General features: G+C 41.9%; 1 protein-coding gene across 1 annotated transcript in view; it reads right to left on the bottom strand.

Annotated features, from left to right (window-relative positions):
* Positions 1-1,858: 1,858 nt before the first annotated feature.
* Efcab14 (EF-hand calcium binding domain 14) overlaps positions 1,859-18,223 on the bottom strand; it is a 38,882-nt gene continuing 22,517 nt past the window's right edge. The window contains exons 7-10 of the mRNA XM_052718312.1: positions 17,175-17,366; positions 12,848-12,959; positions 11,421-11,540; positions 1,859-5,294 (exon numbers count right to left, since the gene is read on the bottom strand). Of these exons, the coding sequence (XP_052574272.1) occupies positions 5,119-5,294; positions 11,421-11,540; positions 12,848-12,959; positions 17,175-17,366 (600 nt within the window). The 3' untranslated portion in view covers positions 1,859-5,118. The remainder of the gene's footprint in view (positions 5,295-11,420; positions 11,541-12,847; positions 12,960-17,174; positions 17,367-18,223) is intronic.

Below are 18,223 nucleotides of genomic sequence, written 5' to 3' on the forward strand. Positions count from 1 at the left end.
TGTGGAAGCCAGAAGAGGGCATTAGATTCCCTGGAACTGGAGTTACAGACAATTGTGAACTTCTATGTGAGTGTTGGGTCCTCTGGAAAAGCAACCAGTGCTCTTAACCACTGAGCCACCTCTCCAGCACCATTTATATCTTTCCTAAAAATAAACATGACTCCTCAAAAGTTAAGATCCATTACATGGGAATGTCAACACCTCCTGAAAAAGTCCTTAAAGGACTGATAAAGATTAACACTACCTATTTGGTCCAGTTTTAAGATCAGAAGGAGTGGCTCAGCCATAGAATAGGAATTTCTCCTTTTCATTACCCCTTCTCTCCCCCAGTGCTGGGGATTGAACACAGGGTTTTGTGCATACTTGGCAAGTGCTCTACCATTGAACTATGTTTTCCCAGACCTCCTTTCACTAGGGAAATCAGCCAAACCCATGTTTGTAAATGATGTAAGCTTTATGTATAAACTGCCCTGAGTGGAAGGCTCACTCAGATTTTGTGTATGTATGGTAAGGGAGAGAAGACATAGGGATCCCCAGAACTTGGTAAATATGTAATGAATTTCTTTATGTGTATAGAAAAGCCCCAGTCCTGTCTATACAAACTCTAGTAATGGATTTTAAGCCCTCTCCAGCCCCCCAAGTCAATGGAACGTTTTTTTAAACCATGCTCTTTAAGTAGAATCTGAAAACATAAAACAGGCCTACGTGACTCTTCTGATGGACCCTCGCATAGCCTCATTCTTTGTCCTTCTCTTCCTCCCTCTCATCCTGAATATGCCTACAGCCTGAGCCCTGCAGCCTTCACTACTCAGGTCAAACACTGTCATTCTTTCATGTCTTTTTTGAAAAACAAGAAACAACACAAGCAAACAAAAAACCAACAATGAATTTCATTCGGGTTGCTTACCAGTGGCTACACTACTTAAGAAAATAAATTTCCCATCCACGACAATCATGAACTGCATTTAAGTTAATGTTAGTAAAGTCAGGGAGGGGTGGGGCCTCATGAATGAGCTTTCTGATCCATGACCAGATGTTGGCAGGCTCAGTCTTGGGTAGATAATCACAACTTCAGTGGGTCTGAGAGTGCAAGAGCCACATCAAACTCAATGTAAGTATTCTACTCCCCTACTTCCTCCAGCTTGTGTATTCTGTCCACCTCATCTTCAGCAATGAGCCCTGAACCCGGAGGGGATATATAAATGTCTCATTCATGGATGGACATTTAACCCTCACTTTGTGTGGTTATGAGTTTCTGTAGAATGGCCTATGACCTTCCCAGCCACAGGCTTTTGACTGAGCTTATGATACTAGGTCATGAATTCCCTGTTGTGGAGTGGGCCTCAAATCCAAACAGAAAATGGTTGGTTATTCCTGTAATAGAATTGATATTATTGTACCAGTGGGCACATCTTGCCTGGATGGCCAGTAGTACTGTGCACAGGTCCATAGCTGACTGTTGATGACTTTTTACCCCAGCAGCTTAGAGAACACCTTCATGCATTATGAGGGCTATCCATAAGGAAGGAAGCTTCCTGCCTAGTTCCAGCTTGATTTCTGTCCTGTGAACAGAGTATGTGATGTCTTCAGCAAAGGAATATTACAGATGGGTCTTACAAAGGGATCTGACAGGCAACCAACAGCAGAGACAATTCTTGCATTTTTTCAGTTAGCCTCAGGAGCCTCCTTGACAGAACATTGGAATTCCTAAGGCGGATTCTTGAATACTGTTTTGTGACACTAACTAATAGCCTTTGATTTCAAGAGGAGGTAGCAAGCAGTCCACAAAAATGGCGATTAAAGCAAGTTTTTCCCTTTAATAATCAGGGGAATCAGGGAATATTTCAGTCAGACACAGTGAAAGAAAGGAAATGTTTTATTTAGATAAATTAAAATGGCTATATTAATAGGAAATCAGTAAAGCTCAAATGAAGTCATGGAAACCTTGAATCCACTCCCTAAACAGAACCAAAACTGCTTATACATTACCAAAATAGCTCCATTAATATAAAGTAGATTTACATTTCTTAATATGAGAAAACAACAAGGTAGGTTAGGTTCATATAACAAACAATACATGCTCTCTCAAGTCTCAGGAATACCCAAATGTATTCTGGCTTGACTGTAAGAGAAGGGACCACATCTAGATGGTTGGTAAGGAAGCCAATGAGGTGTGCAGCAAACAAAAGCTGTCACTAAAAACAACTCAATAGGCCATTATGAGTGTGAGCCTATCAGAGTCAAAATCTTTAGCTGTGACTGCTGGGACCAGAGAGGGGGGCTGATAGGGCTGTGTCCAGCAATGACAAAGAGAAGGCTGAAATGGAGGTGAGAAGAGCCGGCAGCGAAGAAAGACTGTCCACTCTTCAGCTCTAGCATTAGACTCATTCTGCTCCTTAACTGCCACTGCATTCGTCTTTAAGCTAGGTACTTTTTTTGAGACAAGATTTCACTATGTAGTCCGGACTGGACTAGAACTCATTATTTTCCTGCCTCAGCCTCCCAAGGGCTGGGTTATAGGCATGTACTACCATGACTAGCTAGAGGAAGGTTATTCAGTAAATATTATGCTAGATGATACACAGCAGTAAAGCAAAGGGCCAAGGAGAATGCTTATAGAAACGAAGTGGGAAGCACTAGAGAGCTGCTGACTGACAAGGCCAAACTCACCACCACCATCCAGTTCTTCTCTTAGAGGTGATCTGTGGCTGGTGAAGCCTGACAAACACAAGGCACTGGATGCACAAGTTAAGACAATATACAAATGAAAACCCCAATCCGCACTGAGGGATAGGCTTTTGGGGCTCCTAGGCCAGTGAGTCTGTCCAATTTTTAGCAAAGGAGGATAAGATACCTACCTCTACCCAGGAGATCTGGTAATGCCTCCGGCAGGATGAGAAGACAGTTATGGATACTTGTGGTCAACTTGGTAGGGGAGGGGACAACACACGGCTCAGGGGTGATGCTGGCAGACAAGCTTGAAGAGGAAAGAACAGAAGAAAGACCAAGAAACAAACCCTGCTTCCCCACTGAAAAGCATGTACCACAAAGAGTTAAGGTGTCTTGAAAGTATCTGCCTACAAATAAAAACTTGAAACTAAAAAGGACAAGCTACATTACCCTCAGTATATTTCATATAAATCAGTTTTCAAAAAAAAATACCTTCCAGGTACAGACATACTATTTATAGTACAATATATACAAATATAGCAGAATAATTCAATTTATTGCTAGAACTTTATTTGGTTGTTACAAAATCTGTAAGGGTCTATATATATTAAAAAGAAGGGGAGTAGAGAAGGCAGCCAGAACAAGAGTTACCTTCAAGTTACCTAAAGTGCCAGGATAATGTTGAAGTGTATTTTCAACCTTTCCAAGAAAGTGACAGCATAGATGGGCAAGGCAAACGTTAAGGCAAAAAATTTAAAGAGGAAGAAATGTGAGATAAGAAGACACATGCACAGGAAAACTTTATCTTGCCTTCACTGAGTTTTAATTATGTCTAGGGGGAAAAAAAAAAGCCAACACCAAGCTGAATGTCACGTAAAGGAAATAAAATACAAAACCAAAACAAACCAAAACCCAAACATCTTTAAAGGTTTAAGGGTACTAGACTATCCAGAGCTCACAGGGCAACTTGAACAGAATTCAGTAGCAATGCTCTGTACTAAAGAAGCCTGCATCACAGCAGCTTCTCCAGTGTTTCCCTGACTGGTACAGCAAAGTGAGGTTCTGTGTGGTCTTCACTTATGTTGCCCAGAGATGCTAAGAACAACACTGGGAGTATTCTCAACAGACAGTGACATTGGTGACTTCCTTCTAGTCAGACCTTTCATGACTTGCCCACAGAGTACGTGCAGGGGGAAGCATTGTACTTGCTTTGTAGATCTGGAAAAACTGCCACCACCACCAGGAGGCCCCTGCTCCAAGCCTGCCTGCTCACTGTGGCATCCTCTGGACAGAAAAACCTATAGCTACTTCTGAGTGGACAACTGTGAGGAAAGAATATGATTTCACATTTTATTTGACCACATTTTGGCTTTCGGCATCCTGCCAAGAAATAAGTTCTCGGTTAGTCCAGAGGTAAAATCCCAAAGGATGTTGTTTCCCGAGTCAAAACTTAGAGCTTTTCTCTAATGCTCTAGACAATGAATTTGACAGAGTGACCAAGGACATGAGCCTTCTCGTTCCAGACTGGAGATGGTGCCAGAGGGAGGCAGTTACCACTTTAAGGTGGTCTTGAGTAGGTGGATAGAGAAGACAATCTAGCTTGCTTGAGGGGAAAACATAATTCGCCACTGATTAACTTTTATGCTCATAAACTCTGAAAGATAATTAAAAATGAGGGAAATCCCAACATGACGTCTCTGGTTTTTATGTTAGGAATAGGAGCAATGACCCAGAATCTGACTTTCCTGAGTCTGGAGCTGGCACCTTCTGCATAGCTCCCAGGATCTGATGCCCCAGCTCCCAGGCCAAACAAACCTGTGGTGGTGCCAAGGCTTTGAGGGTTACCTTAAAGAGACGTGAACAGTTTCAGCTACCACCCAGAGGAGACTGTCAATTACTTAAAACCAGTCATTTGTTCATCCTGTTCAAAGCCATTCTTCTTCTGACTTTCTACACAATATGCACAGTCTCCCTCTCATTTTATATATTTACAAACAGAAAAGACTCATCTTTCAAAGAAAAGACATATTCTGAGGCTCTATAAAGTGCAGCTAATTTAAGGCAAATTCATATGAAATATAAACAGTGACTTATTATCTCTATATACACACTTTCCAGCTTTAAAAGATAAGTTCTCTTCCCCTCAAAAACAGGAAAGAGATATAGGGCTTTATTATTTTTCTTCTGGCAACTTTTAAGTTATAAGATCTTACTGGCTTCAGGAAATCATAGATTTCCAAACATCATATTATAAGTAAAATCTTTTTTTTAAAAAAATAACTTTTTTTGATAGAGTTTTCAAACAAGTTAAAAGGTGGCAATGTGTCTGCTACAGTAGTGTGAAGGGCTGGAGGGCTGATGGGTAAGTCGGGTTTTTTTTTTTTTTTAAAGGTAAGTAGATTTTAGGTAGTCCAGTGTACAATCCATTTCAAAATATGCCTGATGATACTAGATACCTAAAGCTACTCTTAGCTCTTGGAAGGAGTATCTTCCATCTCCATTGGAGTCAAAGACTCTCAAGCTCTCTGGTCTTGGCATGGCAGAACCTAGGGAATTCCAGATTTCCTGGTAGGTCAGCATCCCATCTGCATCTTGACCAGCCTTGTGGAATAAATCCTGAAGATCTGTTAAACAGGAATTAAAAAACAGACATTTAGATGTTTACACACACAGTTAAAAGTAGCTTCAGCTGACTTCAAAGCATTAAAGAAAAGCTACTTTGTCAGATGTGGTGTTGAATATCTTTAATCTCAGCATTTGGGAGTGGGTGGGTAGAGGCAGGCAGATCTCTTCGGATTTCAGAATAGCCTACACAGTAAGCTCCAGGCCAGCCTGGGCTACATCCTGAGATCTTATCACCATGCAAACAAACCTCTCTCCTGCAAAACAAAACAACCCTCTCAACTTTGCTTCAAAAAAAATGTTATCTTTGGGGTTGGAGAGATCGCTCAGAGTCAAGTCTCCAATCAGGTCCAGGGGACCAGATGCCCTCTTTTAGCCTCCAAGGGCACCCCTTCCAATACCCAGCAGTCAGTTTCCTCCCCCCTCCCCCCACCATGCACACAGTACTAGTTGCAGATTTTGACTCCAAAAGATGACATCTTAAGATTTCATTAAATCAGAATGACCGGGCTGGAAGATGGCTCGGTGGTTAAAGTGCCTGCCATCATGCAAGCGTGAGGACCAGAGTTTGGATCCCCAGAATACATTCAAGTGCTATGCGGGCATGGAGGTCTTTCTGTAACCCAGCCTCAGAGTGGTGACAGGATCCCCAGAGCAAGCTGGCTGTTGAGACTGGCCCTACCGACCAGCTCTGCATTTGATGGAAAGCCTCTGCCGAAATGAGATAGGAATAGCAATGGCGATGATTCCTGACATTAAACTGGGACCTCCGAATATATGTGTACAAGACCACACATGTGTAAACATGCACACACACCCATGCACAACTCCCACCCATGTAAACATTTAGACACATACACAACACACACGCACACGCATACGCACACGTACAGACATGAAAAAGAAAAAACAAGAGAGACTAATTTTGATCCTTTAAGAATGAGGGGAATACTATATGGCACATAGCTTCTTAAACTGTGAGCTGCAAACCCATATGGGGTTATGTACCTGAATGCAGGGGTCACAAAAAGTTGGGCAATAATAAAAGATTTCTTAACACTAGTGACCAAAAGTTAAATAAAAGTCATATGCTTAACAAGTCGGAGGTGTTTCTGGAAGTGTTGGCCTGCACTGCACTGCATGACTGTCCTGACACACAACGTGTACACTTTGCAGCGCACATGTCCTTGTGCCACACACCACCAAATGCTGCCGGAAGCACTTTGCTTTGGATTTGAGACTACTGTGTGTTGTGAACTGCAGTGCTTTTATCGTATATATCAAGTTTTTTTCTTCTTATAGGAACATAATGGTTTGTAGAAAACAAAGACTTTTAATATTTTCTTGCCATTATTCTTTAGCATGTATCAAATCATGTATTGTGCTAGAATGTTTGATTTTTAAAATTGCTATTTGAGTTGCTGACTTGAGTTTCCAATTTCTGAAATGGTCCTAAAGATATTCTTGCTATATTGTACTACATATTTATGTGAGGTGGCATTCTCAGTACTGTCGATTATAAAATACAAAGATCAACCAACTTTGAAAAACACTGAAGTGTATCAAATATGGTTGGCTGCAAATTTTCATATTACCTAGTACGGCTCTTTCTAGACAATGTAACATTGTCTTTCTGGATCCAGAAATTAAGCAGCTCAAGAATCAGGGACTTGGGAGGGAGAGAAACACAGAAGGGGGAGGAGGGTAAAATAAGTAAGGATATCTAAAAAAGTTAAAAGGAATCATATATTAACTATTTACCTAAACAAACAAACAAACCACTGTAATATACATATGTCTGTGTATAAATATACATATATAGTTTAAGTGAAATCTCATCTGGGCTGGCAATGCTTTTTCCAAGAGCCAAAGACTACCTAAGAAAAACCTCAACATCAGGCATAAGAAGTCCTCTTTTTGTTGGTCAGTTTTGTTCAAGAGACTCCCCAGAACATACAGGCTATTGCCATTGTCCTTGGTTGCCTCCCAGAGGTGGAAGGTAGTCCCTATTGCTGAAGACACCATGCACTTCAGACACAGAGTCCAGAGGCTCCTGAGTTGGAACTGATCTGACAGCCTCCTCGCCAAGGACTAGCTTTTTTGGTACCAGAAGGTGCCAATCAAGCTTCCAAAGGAGGGAAGCAATCAAGAGTTCTACCCTACTATGATGCCTATGGAACACAATGATGACCAGCATGGCACAATAACCCGAAGAGTGTGTGGGAGAATATCATTTTAAAGTGTGCTACTTTTGTTTATGTTGCATTTGTTTAACTCTGTGAAGCTGTGTTACTTTGCCTGTCTAAAACACCTGATGGGCTAATAAAGAGCTGAATGGCCACTAGCAAGGCAGGAGAAGGATAGGCAGGGCTGACAGGCAGAGAGAATATATAGAAGGCGAAATCTAGGAAAAAATAGAGGAAGGAGCCAGAGAAGGAAGCCAGCCACCCAGCTACACAGCAAGTCACAGGGGAAGAGTAAGATTTACAGAAGTAAGAGAACGGAAAAGCCCAGATAGACGGGATAAGTTAAGGAAAGCTAGCAAGAAACAAGCCAAGCTAAGGTTGGACATTTATAATTAAGAATATATTCCATGTGTGATTTATTTGGGAGCTGGATGGGGGGCCCCCATAAAGAGCAAAAGAGAAAAAATGAACAACAAGAGTGCAGTAGTAGCATGGATACCTTGGCAGTAACCATCAGCTCTCTAACTGAACTTAAGATCTGCTTAAATTAAGAGGGAAATTATGCCTAGTACTGGAAACTTAGTTAACTACCCTGGCCTAGTGAAGTCATGGACCTTGGAGAACTTAGAACCTGCATAAATTCTAACAACACTCTAAAAGTATTTGTCCTTATATCTACAGATAGGGGTAGTAGAAATTTCCTTTATCAAGGAAAGTTCTTTTCACAACAAACAGAAACCACTACAGAAAACCAAAACCAATCAAAACACAGAGTTGTGGAGCTCAGTCCCAATGGATACATCTACAAAACAACTCCTGAATCTAAGGCTCAGGGAACATTGCAGAAGACAAGGTGGAAAGACTGTAAGAGCCAGAGGATCAAGGAATTTGCTCTGAGACTTGAAAATGCTATGGGATTAGACAGTGGTGATGACTGCATAGCCTTGAGAATATACTAAGGCCCACACAACTATACAGTTTAAAAGGGTGACATGCAATATGAATTATATCTCAATTAAAAAAGAGCCACAGGACTCTCTGTCTGCCTCTGTGTATTTATTTTTTAGTGGTTAATGCCACTAGTCAATCTGCATTAAAAAAATAACTAAGATATCATTTCAGCCAATGGGATTAGAAAGTTTCCAACAAAAGCCTTGAACATTTAAAAAGGATTTGAGCCAGGTGTAAGTGCATGCCTGTAATCCAGCTCAAGACCAGTCTTACGTATACAGAATGTTGAGGTCAACCTGGGTTACATGAGACTGTCTCAAAACAAACAAACAAAAGTAAAAGACAAAAAAAAGTTCAAACAAACACCAACCAACCAACCAACCAACAAACAAAAAATCCAAAAGGGGTTTAGAGCGATGGCTCAGTGGTCAGGAGTGCAGTCCTCGTCCAGAGAACCAGGGGGCAGTTTCCAGCATCCTTGTTGGGAGGCTCACAAATGCCTGCAGCTCCAGCTCCACGAGGATCTGATGCCTCTGGACTTGGAGAGAGCACACACAATTAAGAATTGTGTAAATAGCCGGGCGGTGGTGGCGCACGCCTTTAATCCCAGCACTCGGGAGGCAGAGCCAGGCGGATCTCTGTGAGTTCGAGGCCAGCCTGGGCTACCAAGTGAGTTCCAGGAGAGGCGCAAAGCTACACAGAGAAACCCTGTCTCGAAAAACCAAAAAAAAAAAAATGACTTGATTGAGTTTTTATGTATATTGAAAAGATTTGTAATACTGAAGAAATGAAGGTTTCTGGCTATGTTTTTTTTTTTTTAAAGTCTTCCTGATTATTTTCCTTCATTTACTCAAGGCCACACTTGGACTCCACAAGCCTCTTGCCATTTGGGACTGGGGAAGAATGAAAATGTGCCAAAGGGAGGGAGAACAGTTTCTGTGCAAGATGGGCTCCACTGAGGAACTCTTACAAACTCTGACAGTCCCTCCTTCCTGCTGTCACAGGCCTGGTAGTGCAGCCAGTGAGGCCTCAGAAGTTCCTGAGCCAGAAGAGCAGACGGAATACTTCCTCCCAGTGCCCAACACCAAACGGCTAGATGGAAATTCTTACATGTGTGTTGGTGTGAAGGTGTCAGATCCCCTGGAAATGGAGTTACAGACAGTTGTGAGCTGCCATGTGGGTGCTGGGAATTGAACCTGGATCTTCTGGAAGAGCAGCAAGTGCTCTTAACCACTAAGTCATCTCTCCAGCCCCAGAAACTCTTTTTAATAGAGAGCAAATACAATGACTCTCCTTCCTCTCCAGAAAACAAAGGGAAACTACCAGAGGCAGGGAAAAGAAGAGCTTTTTAAGCATTAATTAATCGCGGCATGTAAGCAACTCATTCATTCAGCTACACATTTATGTCTACCAGGCTCTGAGCAGTAGGCTAGGGAGTGACTAGGACCGAGACTTTATACTCATGGAAGCTAAACTTCGTTTCTCCCCAGAGAATTTCAACAGAGTAGCATATGCTAAATAGGAACAAACAAAACCAGTCATAATGTACAGGAAGCACTACTCCAGACCTGGGAGATAACGTACAAGGGCGTCTAAGGTAAAGTGAAGAGCCAGTGGAAGGCATGTGATCAGAACTGGGTGATTTTCCAGACAGCAAAAGAACACCAGGAGGCCTCAACATCATGATGAAGAGTAGAAGACATTACTGGGAACAAGGCAAGCGTCATCCTATGAAATACAGCCTCTTATGGGTATTTATTTTGCTCATTGTCAAGATCCCAGAGGGCCCTGAAAACAGTCAACTTTGACTTGTTTTGCTAATCTCACAGAATTGTTTTTGTTTTTTTCTGTCCTCTGCATTAGACAACATACCTGAAGGAAAGAAAGATTTTCTTTGGAGACATGATCTCACTACATATAGCACAGGCTGGCCTCAATTTCTTTATCATTGTGCCTCCGCCTCCTGAGTGCTGGGGTTAGAGGCATGTACCACTGTATCTGGCTGAGACTGTATCTTATAGTGTATTCCCATTCTTTGACTGAACACCTTAAAAAACATTGAAAGACAGTATGGAGGCTTTGGAGTCAGCCTCAATTTGAAGTCTGTCTCAACCAATTATCTGCTGTTCAGACTGAGGCAGTGTTCTGTAGCTGGCCCAATAATGTGGATATAAACTGTGTGTGTGTGTGTGTGTGTGTGTGCGTGTGTGTGTGTGTGTGTGTGTGCGTGTGTGTGTGTGTTTGTAGGTATGTGGAGGCCAGAGGACAACCTCAGCTGTCACTCCTCAGGTACTGTCTACCTTTTAAAAATTGATTATCATTATTGTTACTTTTTTTTATAATTTATTTCTTTGTATTTTATGTGGGTTGGTGTTTTGCCCGAATGCATGTCTGTGTGAGGGTGTGGGATCCCCTGAGACAGGAGTTAGACAGTTGTGAGCTGCCATGTGGGTGTGGGAATTGAATCCGGGTCCTCTGGAAGAGCAGTCAGGGCTCTTAACTGCTGAGCCATCTCTCCAGCCCCCAAAATTGATGGTTATTATGTGTGGGTGGATACATGTCACGTGTGAAGGTCAGAGGACAACTTCATAGAGTCAACTCTCTTCTTTCACTTGAGTTGGTTCTGGGGATTGAACTTAGGTCATCAGGCTGTAAGTGCTGTTAACCACTCAGCCATCTTTCTGGCCCCTGTTCACTTTCTGTTTTTGAGAAAGTTTTTCTCACTAGCTTTGGAACTCAACAAGCAGGTTAGGCTGGCTGGCCCCTGAGCCCCAGGACCTGCCTGTCTCCACATCCCCAGTGCTGGGATTATAAGAATGTGTGCCACCACACCTGCTTGTTTGTTTTTTAACTGTGTTCTGGGGATTGAACTCAAGTCTTTAACACCTGAGCCATCTCTTCAGTCCATTAGATAGGCTTTTGTTTTTAAACAAGAAAACATTAAAAAGCTGTAACTGTCACAATGTTGAACATTTCCATCATTAACGTTACCTTTGATGCTAGAAATCCCTGGCAAGGAGATAGGTTTCAGCTGGGTCTCAATTTGGTCTCCAAGAAGGTGTGAAAATTTTGACAATGCTGACGGATCTGATGTGAAGTTCTGTACTTGCTCTGTAGCAAACACATACATCTTTATTACAATCAATTCTAATACCAAATTAAATTAGTATTGAAGGTGAACTTTGAGGATAACAGCATACATATTTAATTAAGAGAAGTAGCCAAGAGTTAAAGTGGCACAGTAACTGTGAAGTTGAAGCTGTGGACTGAGGGATGTCTGTGGACAAGTGAGGAGGAATCAGCATTCCATTAAGGTCTGAAACAGAACCCTTGCTGAGGGTGAGTAGCCCTAATCTGAAATGCCCCCAAATCAAAAGCTTTCGGAGTACAGACACAGGTGGAAAACTCCACATGTGACTTCATGTGATGGGTCACAGTCAAATAAAGGTGACCTAAAAATACCAAATAAAATTAACACAAGGCAATATGTATATGGATAATGTATATATGAACATGAATGAATTTCTGTATTTAGACTTGACACCAACTCAAAGATAACCTGCAAATATTTCAAAAAATGAAAGAACTCCAAATTGAAAATACTGTAGGCCCTACATATTTTGGATAAGGAATACTCAAGCTATAATAAGTACAGTTAACATCATTTATGCTTAGATGCTAAGACTTTAGTTGGATAAGTCTTTTGACTTCTTGGGAAATAGGCTGGTAAGTCTGGTCTGGGGGTATGAGCCACTAGCTACCACTATGCCACCATAAGAACGCTATCATAAGACAATATTAGGGGAAGGCCTTCAACGTAGCTCTGTTTCTCACAGGAGAGAATCCCAGGAAAGCTATCCTACATCTCCAAAGCTGAAGAATGCTTGGTGCAGGGAGGTCAAAGCCAACACTGTCTAGTACCTTGTTCTGTCCTCACAAGACCTAAATCAGTAGATGTTAATTAATGCATCTGATAATATTGATTAAGTGTGTCCTTACCTACAGCCAAGTGGCCTGTATTGAATAATTCCATCATTACATGTTAATGACTTTCAGGAGGACTAATATTTATTTTTAAGTAAATTTTATGCACTCACAGTAACAGAAACATAACATTTAGGACTGGTTTAATATAAGCTATGACAGTAACATTTTTGCCTATAATTGGATGCAGGCAGCATGGAGAAGTCTATTTCCAGCTAAACATTACCCGTTCTCCCCTTAATAGACTAGAGTACAAATCAAGTACAAAATGGGCTTTTGCTAAATGAAAGCGAAGTGCATCAGCCTCATCTCAGTGCGCTCAGGCATCACTCACTCGGTTTCATCAGTGCTGGCGGACACTGTTCCTACTCCCTGTGTGGGAGGCAGGCTGCCCAAGCCTGCGTGAAATACTCAGAAGTCAGCTTGCTGCTCACCTTCCTCTGCCGTCTCCGGAGGCCTGTTGCTTTCAGGTTTGTTTGTGAGAGCACTGATCAGCTGCAGTTTTTCTCGAAGCTTGGATACCTGAGAATTTGAATTATCTTCTTTCTGCCCAAAACAAAGATCAGATAGGTTTAAGGCAGAAGTGACAGCTAACTGGAGACTGCTGTATTCCCAGAACACATTTCACTGACCTTTACCAGGGCCCTCTAACGTCAAAGAAGGGACGGACAAACACCAGGGCTGTCTTTAGGGCAGTGCTGAGCTGGATTTAAGGCTAGACCATTAAGGGAACATTACGTTCTCCATGATCTGTCTCACTGTGAACATTCCACTGATAGGGGAAGGCATGCATATGTCAGCAGTAAAGAAAATGTGCCCTTTCTCAGGTGCCTGTGTTATACCCGCTTCCCAGATGATGGGGGAACGCTGTTTTCTGGAGTTATTTTACACTAACTAAAAGACTGCCTCAGATATCACCGTGTGACCATGTCATCTGAAGCAAATTAAAAAAAAAAAAAAAAGTCAATCAAACCACAAGTATTCCCCGGATCTGGCCCATATCCCTACTGTAATGATTCAACTGGTGGCAGGAACTGTCAGACACGAAAAACAAGTTGGGATATTTCTAATTTAAACTGTTACTTGAGTTTAACACCTTCCTCACCCTACTGCCTTCTTTCCAGCTTAATCTAGGATGGCATATAAAAAACAGAATTAATTGCAAAGAGAGAAGCCTGCTTTTCCTGTGGCTAGTGTCTGCTTACTGTATGAAAAGGCCTGGTCCTCTGTTGAGAAGTGCCACTACATCTCATTTCTCATCCCCAGTGAGTTTACACATCCCTTTCCTGTCTTTACTTCCACCCTAATAGCTACTGTACAGTGGCTACCTAGTTTACTTAGGGAGATCCAATATGGACATATGAATGAAACTAGGTACTAAATGCTTACTCCCAGGAGAAAATGAATCTGGCTGGGATGCTTTGATGAGATAACATGAAGAGACTGATCGACTGGCACGAAGTTATAAAAGTAAAGCCAAGAGATCTAGGCAGAAATGTGGTACTGTGTTCTGATCTGACTGTTAAAAATGTGAATTACTGCTGAAATCACTACTATTTTCTAATAGTAACCATCTGGGTTTGTGTGTGTGTGTGTGTGTGTGTGTGTGTGTGTGTGTGTTCAACATTTAAATCCTGGTTCTTAAAATTTTCTTGTCATTCTCTCAGTGAGGTTTGAAAAATGTACAGAAGCAGTTTAAAAACTCAATAAAAGCTCAGCTTATAATGCATCAAAATCTTAAATATACACAACTTTATCTAGACAATTGCTAAGGATAGAATTGCTAAGGATGAAAAAGTAAAGATAGAAAGCTTTACATCAAAAGCTTCTACAATGTGGCTTCAGCCAAGTTTGTCTCCTATGAACTTCCTATCCTCTGACCTCAAACACTGTGTGCACCTTGGGTAACGCTGCAGTAAGTGTCACCTCTTCCTGGCTTTCCCTTTATCTTAGCAGGACTTAAAAGGACTATGAAAGCGTTGAGAGTGTAATCTAAATGTGAAATGATTTGTAAGCTGGACACCATTTTTAGATTATCTATGCCTCTGTCCCTATCATTAGTTTAGATAACTGTGCTAATTTTTGTCAACTAGAGTTACCTGGGAAGAGGGAACCTCAGTTGAGGAACTGCCTCCATTAGACTGGCCTGTGGACATGTATATGGGGCATTTTCTTAATTGCTAATTGATGGAGGAAAGCCCAGCCCACTGAGGGTGGTGAAATCACTAGGCAGGTGGGCCTGAGCTGTATAAGAAAAGGAGATGAGCAAGCCAGAGGAAACAAGTCAGTAAGTGGCCTCTCTCTGTAGTTTCTGCTTCAAGCTCCTGCTTTGGCTTTCCTTGATAATGGACTATAACTCATGTGATGTAATAAATGTTCCTCTCTGTGCTGCTTTCGGTCATGGTCACAGCAACAAAAGCAGACTGGGACAATACCTGTCTTAGTTTACCAGCCATTTCCTTGGGAAAGCAACCTGATTCCTATGCTTTTCCACTGAAGTACTTACCAGGCTTGTGACTAAGTATCTGTTCACAATAGGGGTCACATATCTATCTCACTCACTGTGGCCATCCCAGCTCCTAGTAAAGTGCTGAGCACAAGGTAGGTGCTTGGTGTGATGTTCATTAACTCACTAATACCCTAACTTACTAATTGCTCGGTCTTGGAGTTTATCACCAGAGATCAAATGCTCCTCTTAGAGGGAACAGCATAAAGACGCTGATGCATTTGTTTGACTTTATGGAAGCTTCCTGTTTACCTTTATGCTCTGGGCCTTTACAGTATCAGTTCTGCGGTTCACCAAAGACTCTCTTTTCACAAGTCTCAATCAATTACTCTTCACCTTTTTCTTTTTAAGACAGGGTCTCTCACTGAACCTGGAGCTTGCCATTTTCACTACAGTGGCTGGCTAATGAGCTCCGGGAATCTGTCTGTCTCTGTTCACTCCCAGATTCATGCCACTGTGTCCAGCTTTTATGTGGGTGCTGGGCTATGAACTCAGGTCTTCATGCTTGTGTGGCAGGCACTTGACCAACTGAGCCTTCTCTCCAGTCTTGGCACTTAATAATTCTTAAACCAATTGGTCAAGTTTATTGAAAGGATATGAACCACTTCAAACACAAATGGCAAAGGGGTGGGAGAAGAGAAGAGAATGGAGATGGGCACCAGGAGACAAAGTAGAAAGAGAAGCTTCTAAATATTTTAGCTACAACCTTTAACACTGAAGTACAAAGGGCAACAGAACTTCTACCCAGATCCAGACTCAGTCTGATGTTATTGGAAGAAATAGTAGGGCAGATGGACACTATTACCAATTATCTTTGCTGGATAAAAATAAGAGGGGGATGGCAGAGACAGCACGGGGTTTAGGTGGTAAGTTTTCACAATAAGCCTTGAAAACCCTTCAAGGCACATTATTCATCAAATCATTCAAAGTTCTCAGCTCTTACTTAGCTTAGCTGCGTTCAAAAGGGCTTTAAAAACAAGGCCTCTTTAATCTCCACAGCTTTGTAGTAAATTACACACTCTTGTAAAGCAGGAGGGGGACAGGTCTTTCTACCCCACCTTACAGAGCCATATTCAGGCAGCTTGCCAAAGTTCACTGTGGCAGAGCCAGCTCAAGCATTCCTTACCATGTGCCAGGACGACTTTATGTGTGAGTTAGTTTCCAGCTTTGGCAGTTACTTGAATTTACAGTACAGTTTCCCATATTTGGTTTCCATCAAAAACTATATCATGTCTTTGCTCTATTGAACCTTTAAAAGTGAGACCTGTCACTGTTAACGAAACAATTCACATGAATCCCAGCATGATGTACAGTTGAAATGTGATCACAAACAAACAGATTCCGTTCATGAGATCATGAAGCCAGCAAGCGTGCGTCGCCACCACCTGGCTTGACTTCATCTTTTTAAAAATGTTATTTTTATTAGCAAACAGTTATACATTATGATGGGTTTCATTATATTTTCATCTATGTACATAATATATTCATCATGATCACCTCCATCCACTCCCCCATTAACCCTTACATGTGCCTCCCACTTCTGCCAATCTTCTTCTTCCCATCTAATTCTCCTCCTCCTTTCATATCTTTTCTGTGTGACCCAGCTGGTTTCATTAGGGTTTGTTTATAGAAGCAACTTCATCTGTTTTAAATGGCTTTCCTAATATTATATGTAAAAGGTTTCCTCTAATATGCAGACAGGAGCAGGATGAATCTGAAAGCCAAGTTCAGGGTTAAAAAATGGCACAAGATTGTTATATCTGCCCCTCTTCCCCCCGCCCCCCCTCCCGGAGCTGAGGACCGAACCCAGGGCCTTGCGCTTACTAGGCAAGTGCTCTATCTCTGAGCTAAATCCCCAACTCCTGTATCTGCCCCTCTTACCACTTCTAACACCTTAAGAGAAGAGAGCAGAAAAGGAAAAAAGACCTCCTTTGGAAAAACATGTCCAAGTTTCCCTACCTGATGGCCCACTGGCAACACTGTAAGAGACTTGTCATTTCTGTCAACAAGTTGTAGTGAGTTGCCATGTTTAAACTGACCCTTGATCTCACCCCTTTAAACACATATACCCTGTGCACTTCAGAGAGCTATTATATGGATTTAAGCAGACATAAGTTAAGCACAAAACAAATGTGTAGCCTCTTAAGTATGCCAGACTACTGTTCACAGAGGACAGGGAATATCATCTACGTACAGACAACACACACAACACACACCAACACAGAGCATGTCACAGCAGAGCTGAGAAGGCTTACCACGCTGGAGGTCAGGCTTGCTCTTTTTCCTGCCTTGCTCAGTGCAACCACATCACTTTCTATCAGGCTGAGTCTCTGTGTCAGGTTACTGAGTGTCTCATTCATTCCCTCGAATTTAAGGTCACTCTGTCTCTGGTATCCCATTACAGTACTGTTGAGCTCCTCTAAGGAGTTGGGAAGGTACAGGATATCCTAGAGTGGAAATAGAAGAGTTGTGGGATCCACCTAAATACTGCAACTAGACAAGCAGGCAGGAGCATTGCAGCAAGCACTACTGCGTCAATGAGGGAAGGCACTTTTCTTGGCCGTGACCACCAACTGCCTCGAGCTGCTTTGCTCTTTCCCTAAACTGTTCCCAATCTGCCCTCTCGGATTGTTTGGCCTCAGCTAGACAGGAGGGTGAAGAAGAGAACCATCTGCAAGCTCCCACTCTGGTCCCTCAAAGCGGTGAGTCTGGGAATTAATTTCCTCATGTTTACCTCATTTGCTGGCAGGAGAGCATATTGGGTTATTAACTGAAGTCCCATTAACTTAATTGGTCAGAACAAAGCTACCTTAGGAACAATACCAATTACTGAATTGGCTCATGTAACAAAAGCACAGCAAGTAGTGCATTATTTAGTACAAGATTCAATTATTTTTATTGACATATTCTAGTACTGATTGCTACTTAACAAGGAATGATGACTATAGGTTTTAAAGGGCATTAAACTCAGGACAGAAATTCTTCTTAGAGATTTCCTTTATTCTCTTTAATGTGATTCTGAACCCAGTATCCCTCCCTTCCTTTTGTCTTTAGACTTTAGAAAACACCAAGTTTCAAGGATATGTTTCTCAAGATTCTTAAGAGTTTTCTGTGGCTCAAAACAGCCATCACTTAGGATTTTGCCCAGATTGTTGTTTGCCATAGAGTTTCAGGATAATCTGATCATTCTGTCTTTCTCTTTCAAGATGTGAAAAGGAATTTACTTCACTGGTTGACATACAAGGGAGAAAGCAGAGTACCACAGAAGAGATAGGACCCCTAAGTACCAACATACATCCTTTCT

The sequence above is a fragment of the Peromyscus californicus genome, unplaced genomic scaffold, assembly GCF_007827085.1.
Source record: "Peromyscus californicus insignis strain IS unplaced genomic scaffold, ASM782708v3 Scaffold_5__1_contigs__length_169319896, whole genome shotgun sequence".
Classification (NCBI taxonomy): Eukaryota; Metazoa; Chordata; class Mammalia; order Rodentia; family Cricetidae; genus Peromyscus; species Peromyscus californicus.